The sequence below is a fragment of the Onychostruthus taczanowskii genome, unplaced genomic scaffold, assembly GCF_017590055.1.
Source record: "Onychostruthus taczanowskii isolate IOZ18803 unplaced genomic scaffold, ASM1759005v1 scaffold61, whole genome shotgun sequence".
NCBI classification, from domain to species: domain Eukaryota; kingdom Metazoa; phylum Chordata; class Aves; order Passeriformes; family Passeridae; genus Onychostruthus; species Onychostruthus taczanowskii.
Genome location: NW_024503790.1, coordinates 5,778,032 through 5,784,031, shown reverse-complemented (window position 1 = coordinate 5,784,031; position 6,000 = coordinate 5,778,032). Strand labels below are relative to the sequence as shown.

The 6,000-nt window shown below is 59.2% G+C and overlaps 1 protein-coding gene across 1 annotated transcript in view; it reads left to right on the top strand.

The window, feature by feature from the left end:
- Positions 1-292: 292 nt before the first annotated feature.
- AGRN (agrin) overlaps positions 293-6,000 on the top strand; it is a 104,326-nt gene continuing 98,618 nt past the window's right edge. Inside the window, exon 1 of the mRNA XM_041419850.1 lies at positions 293-650. Within this exon, the coding sequence (XP_041275784.1) occupies positions 483-650 (168 nt within the window). The 5' untranslated portion in view covers positions 293-482. The remainder of the gene's footprint in view (positions 651-6,000) is intronic.

Below are 6,000 nucleotides of genomic sequence, written 5' to 3'. Positions count from 1 at the left end.
CCACTCACGGTGAGGGGGTGGCGGGGCCGGCTGCGGTCCCTACACCTTTAAAAGTCTCCTCACGTTGCGGCGCTGATTATCCATTAACCGAGGCTCCCTTTCCTGGGGGCGGCGTTCGCACCGAGCGCTGCCAGCAGGGCGGGCGGGCGGGCGGCCGCGCTGCCTTCCTCCCTTCCTTTCTCCCTCCCTCCTCTCCCCCCTAACCCCCGCTCCCTCCTTATCAGCAATTCAGATTGCATGCAAATCTGCGCGCTTTCTTCCAGGGCCACGGCGGCGAGCGCCGAGCGCTCCTCCAGATCTCCTCCTCCTCCTCCTGGGATTTTCCTCCTCCTCCCCTCCCCTCGCTCCCTCCCTCCTCTCTTTCTTTCCTCCTTTTCACCTCCTGGAACAAAAGTGGCCCTTTCGGCTGCGCCAGCGCTGCCTGCGAGCGGGGCCGCTTTGTCTGCCGGGGTCACCGGCACCGCCACCGGGCCGCCACCACCATGGGGACACGGCGGGCGCTGGGAGCGGTGGCACTGCTGGCGCTGGCACTGGCCAGCTGCCCCGAGCGGGAGCTGGAGCGCAGGGAGGAGGAGGCCAACGTGGTGCTGACGGGCACGGTGGAGGAGATCATGAACGTGGACCCGGTGCACCACACCTACTCGTGCAAGGTAAAACCGCGCGGGGGGAACTTTCGCCCCGTGCGGTTTGGGGTGGGATCGGGTTTTTTTGTTTTTTTTTTTTTTTTTTAAGGTGGTGGAGAGGTTCCAGCTGCTGTGTGTGGTGGTGGTGGTGGGGGGGGGGGGATCTCCAGAGGTTGCTTTTTATGGGCATTTCCCTCTTTGGCTTTGGCGTGATGCGGAGCTGCCTCCCAACTTTCCGGGAGGTGCTGGGAGCCTCTGCTGTTGACTTTAGCAGCATCTCGAGTTCCTGCAGCCCGAGCTATTGTTTAACCACCAACCTGGCCTCGGGCTCTGGGGTTTTTCTATCTCCCCCAGAAGCGGAGAGACGCTGAAGTCCCGAGCAACCTGAAATCCCATCCGCCAGCTTGACAGAAAACGTGCCGGATGCCTTAACCCTTGCCGGGGCAGGAATCTCGCTTGCAAGGACACGCTCTTCCCTTGCCTTTTCCTCTTCCCCCCGTTCCCCTTTTCCTCCTAAAAAATCCTGCTTCTGCTCGGTGCCGAGCGGGGCCGGGGGCGATGCTTTGGTGGCGGAGAGGAAGGCGAACTTTCCCGCGGAGCTCTGGAGCATCCCCCGAGCATCCCCCAGCCCCTGCCCGCCCAGCTGGTGCCCGGTGCCCGCTCCCAGCGCCCCCCGACCCATCTGCAGCTCCCGAGGAGCTCGCAGCCCCCCCCGGCACCGTCTGTTTGCAGAGTGTCTGGCACATCCTGGGTGCTCCGCCGAGCATTAATGAGCTGTGCCCGTGGGGCACGGATGGATGTGGCCACCTGAGGCCGGCGCGAGGTGGCCACAGGAGGTGGCCCAGTGGCGCTGGTGGCGAGGCAGAAATGCCAGGGTGGGAGATAAATCCTTTTTCTCCCGCTGCGGACTCACAGCGAGGTGTCTGCCTGGCAGAAAATCATCCTGCAGCAGCAGGGCAGGACTCTGGGGCAGGGGGAAAGCTGGGATGGGGGGAAAAGCTGGGATAAGGAAAAGCTGGGATAAGGAAAAGATGGGATGGGAAAAGCTGGGACGTAAACAGCTGGGGTGTGAATAGCTAGGATAAGGAAAAAATGGGATGGGGGAAAAGCTGGGATAAGGAAAAGCTGGGATAGGGAAAAAGCTGGGATAAGGAAAAGATGGGATGGGAAAAGCTGGGATGTGAACAGCTGGGGTGTGAATAGCTAGGATAAGGAAAAAATGGGATGGGAAAAGGTGGGATAAGGAAAAGATGGGATAGGGGAAAAGCTGGGATAAGGAAAAGATGGGATGGGGGACAAGCAGCTCTGCCTTTGCAAGGTGCAATGCAGCCCCAGCTGGAGCAGCAGGAGTGGGATGGGGCTGCCCGTGGTGGCTCTCTGGGAAGCACAATCTGAATTCCTTACACTGGGAAGGGAATCTCTTCCCTGCCTTTCCCTGAGCAGTGCCCGGGGGTCGGTTTGTGCTGCTTGCTCTGGAGTTTGGGATTTTGCTCCTGGTCTCCAAAGAGCACAGAAGGGCCAGGACAGGTTCCTGAGGGATCATTCCAGCCTTGGAGTCGTGTAAAAGTGAAAGCAGGAAAGCTTTCATCCCATCCCATCCCATCCCATCCCATCCCATCCCATCCCATCCCATCCCATCCCATCCCATCCCGTTGTGACAGTGCTGTGACATTCAGGAATTTTCACAGGACAGTGGTTCCCTGTCCCTTTCCCTGCCCATCAGACCCGTCCTGTGTCACTTTTCATGGCATTCCGCGGTGTCTTTACAGGGAAAAACAGCTTTGGAATGGGATTTGGGGTGTCCCAAGGAGCTGGGAGTGGATAAATCTCCTGTCACTGCAATGACTTGAGGATGTGCAGCTTTGCAGCAGGCTCTTGGCTCACTGCCCTCCTCAGATCTTCCCGAGTCTTGGGATTGGAATCGCGCGGATTTGCCGTGCCTGCAGTTTATTTTGTTTTGTTTTGTTTTGTTTTTCAACCTAAATTCCAGTAGCAGCTCGGGATTAAACCTGACCCCTGGCTCCTGCCGTCCCCGGGGGAGCTGGGAGAAATCCAGGACCTTGTGCTGAGGAAATTCCTGCCCCAATTCCTCCTGTCGTGCCCTCGCTGCTCCCCAGACCCCGCCGTTATCTCCTGTCAGCCTCTTCCTTATCTGCAGAGGAAAGGCGAGGGCCCAGCGCGTGTGGGGAGTTCCCACACCCAAAATCCCGAGTATTCCTGGAGCTGGGTGGTCCTGGAGGCAGCGGGCACGTGGGGATCTGTGAATTCCTTGCTGGGGCATTGTTCTTCCCAGCCCGGCTCCAAACCCTCCCAGCTGAGCGCTCCGATAGACACAGATAAGCACCGGGAGAAATGTGAAGTTAATGTTAGATAAACACCCCGAAATAGCTGCCAGCCGTGCCTGTGCCGCCGGGGGAGCTGGGGGGGAGGAGGAACAGCCTGACAGAATTCCCAAAAAGTGCCTGCTGCGCCCTTTTTCCAAGGGATTTGGCATTCCTGAGCGCAGTTTCTGACTTCTGCCCAAAGCTGCTGCTGCTGTTGGCATTGTCCCTTCCTGCTCTGGCCCCCTGAAGTGCCTTTTTCTGGGCTGTCCCGATGGTTGGGAAGGCAGCTGCTATTTATAGGATAAATCCAGGTTCTGTGAGTGCCGTAGGAAGCGTGGAAAAGGATGTGGATCCTGTTCTGGACAATGGAGCATAGATTTTGGGGGGGTTTGTGGGAATTGCTGGGTCCTGGGGAAGGGACAGGGAAAAGACACAGAGACAAAAAAGGGGAGGGGGAAGGGTTGGAAGCAGAGCTGATCCTGGCTTTTATCTCCCAAAATTCCCAAAATTTCGTGGAAGCAGAGCTGATCCTGGCTTTTATCTCCCAAAATTCCCAAAATTTTGTGGAAGCAGAGCTGATCCCGGCCCTTATCTCCCAAAATTTCCCGGTGACCCCTTTCGGTGCTGCCCATCCCGAGTGACAGCTCCTCCAGAGGGGACTTTGCTCCAACTTCTCACCTGGCTTTACAAAACCTGGCGGCGTTTTCCTGGCAGGAATGTTCCTGTACAGGTGGTCCCCTTCCCTATCATGGCATGCACCCCCGCTGGCATGTCGGAAAATCCTTTTATTTCTGGGATTTTCAATTTCCCCCCTGCCTTTAAAACACACCCGTGCCCGGATAAAGTTGTGGCTGCTCCTCCTGCGCCTCCGCGGAGCTTTAAAACCCCCTTAAAATCCAGCGTTTTCTCTTCTCCCTGGAAAAACAGAGCGCTCCAGGGCAGGGTCCTCCTCCAAACAGGTCCCAGCCCCATTTTTTCTCCGTCTCCCTTCCTTTTCTCCCCCGATCCTCGCTGCCGCCGGTGAGTCAGCGGTGACAAAGTCTTAATTGCGCCGCGCTGATGAATGGGATGCCCGCAGGTAATTGCCGGGGCTTTGGTGCCTCGCACATCCATTCATTAGGGTGGGGAGGAGACCGCTGGACTCTGATGTTTCTGTGGCCTGCCTGAGCGCCCCAGCCACGCCAATTAACACCAATTCCCATCTGCTGCAGAGCTGGGGGGAGAATTCAGCTTTTCCCCACTCAAAAAAAAAAAAAGAAAAAAAAAAAAAAAAAAAAAAAAACCAAACCCCGAGCTGTGAAAATGCCCCTTTCGGAGCCAGCCTCGGGCTGTGTTTTCTGCTGCTGGAGGAGGGGTGGTTTTTTCTTATTTTTCCTCCTTTGTCTGGCTGGGTTTTTGCCCTGGTTTGCTGCTCACCTCCTCCGGAGCTTGCCCTGGGGCTGCGGGAGGCGCGGCTGCGGGGAGGTGTCCGGACTTGACTGCGGGGAGAGAGCAGCTCAGGGCCGGGCAGGAGGCAGGAGGAGCGGCTGGGGAGGAGGCAGGGCTTGCTGAGAGCCTGCTGTGCCCTGCACACCTTCCTGAGACTCACCTGGGCTGCTGGGGAGGAGGCAGGGCTTGCTGAGAGCCTGCTGTGCCCTGCACACCTTCCTGAGACTCACCTGGGCTGCTGGGGTGACAGCAGGGCTTGCTGCGAGCTGCTGTGGGGCTGCACACCTTCCCCACACTCACCTGGGCTGCTGGGGTGACTGCAGGGCTTGCTGAGAGCTGCTGTGCCCTGCACACCTTCCTGAGACTCGCCTGGGCTGCTGGGGAGGCGGCAGGGCTTGCTGAGAGCTGCTGTGCCCTGCACACCTTCCTGAGACTCGCCTGGGCTGCTGGGGAGGCGGCAGGGCTTGCTGAGAGCTGCTGTGCCCTGCACACCTTCCTGAGACTCGCCTGGGCTGCTGGGGAGGCGGCAGGGCTTGCTGAGAGCTGCTGTGCCCTGCACACCTTCCTGAGACTCGCCTGGGCTGCTGGGGAGGCGGCAGGGCTTGCTGAGAGCTGCTGTGCCCTGCACACCTTCCTGAGACTCGCCTGGGCTGCTGGGGAGGCGGCAGGGCTTGCTGAGAGCTGCTGTGCCCTGCACACCTTCCTGAGACTCGCCTGGGCTGCTGGGGAGGCGGCAGGGCTTGCTGAGAGCTGCTGTGCCCTGCACACCTTCCTGAGACTCGCCTGGGCTGCTGGGGAGGCGGCAGGGCTTGCTGAGAGCTGCTGTGCCCTGCACACCTTCCTGAGACTCGCCTGGGCTGCTGGGGAGGCGGCAGGGCTTGCTGAGAGCTGCTGTGCCCTGCACACCTTCCTGAGACTCGCCTGGGCTGCTGGGGAGGCGGCAGGGCTTGCTGAGAGCTGCTGTGCCCTGCACACCTTCCTGAGACTCGCCTGGGCTGCTGGGGAGGCGGCAGGGCTTGCTGAGAGCTGCTGTGCCCTGCACACCTTCCTGAGACTCGCCTGGGCTGCTGGGGAGGCGGCAGGGCTTGCTGAGAGCTGCTGTGCCCTGCACACCTTCCTGAGACTCGCCTGGGCTGCTGGGGAGGCGGCAGGGCTTGCTGAGAGCTGCTGTGCCCTGCACACCTTGCCCACACTCACCTGGCTGGCCGGTGCCGCTGGGGGTGCCGTGGTTCCTCTGGGGGCAGGGAGGATTTTCCCGGCTCGTTCAGGGAGTTCTGGAACAATCTATTTTGAAATTCATGAAAATGATCCCTTTGTGCAAGGAGGAGAGTTTGATTTTTATCCCTGCAAAAATCCCAGCTGGACAGGCCTGGGAGCAAGCGGGTGCCCCAGCAGCCTCTGGGGGAAGGAAATGTCCTGGTGTTCATCCCGAGCTTTTCCATCCCAGATCTCTCCATCCCATCCAAACCTCTCCATCCTGAATCTATCCATCCTAAACCTTTGCATCCCAAACTTCTCCATCCCAGATCTCTCCATCCCAAACCTCAAGCCCGGCGTCCGATCTCTCCATCCCAAACTTCTCCATCCCACCTGAGCCTCTCCATCCCGAACTTCTCCATCCCAGA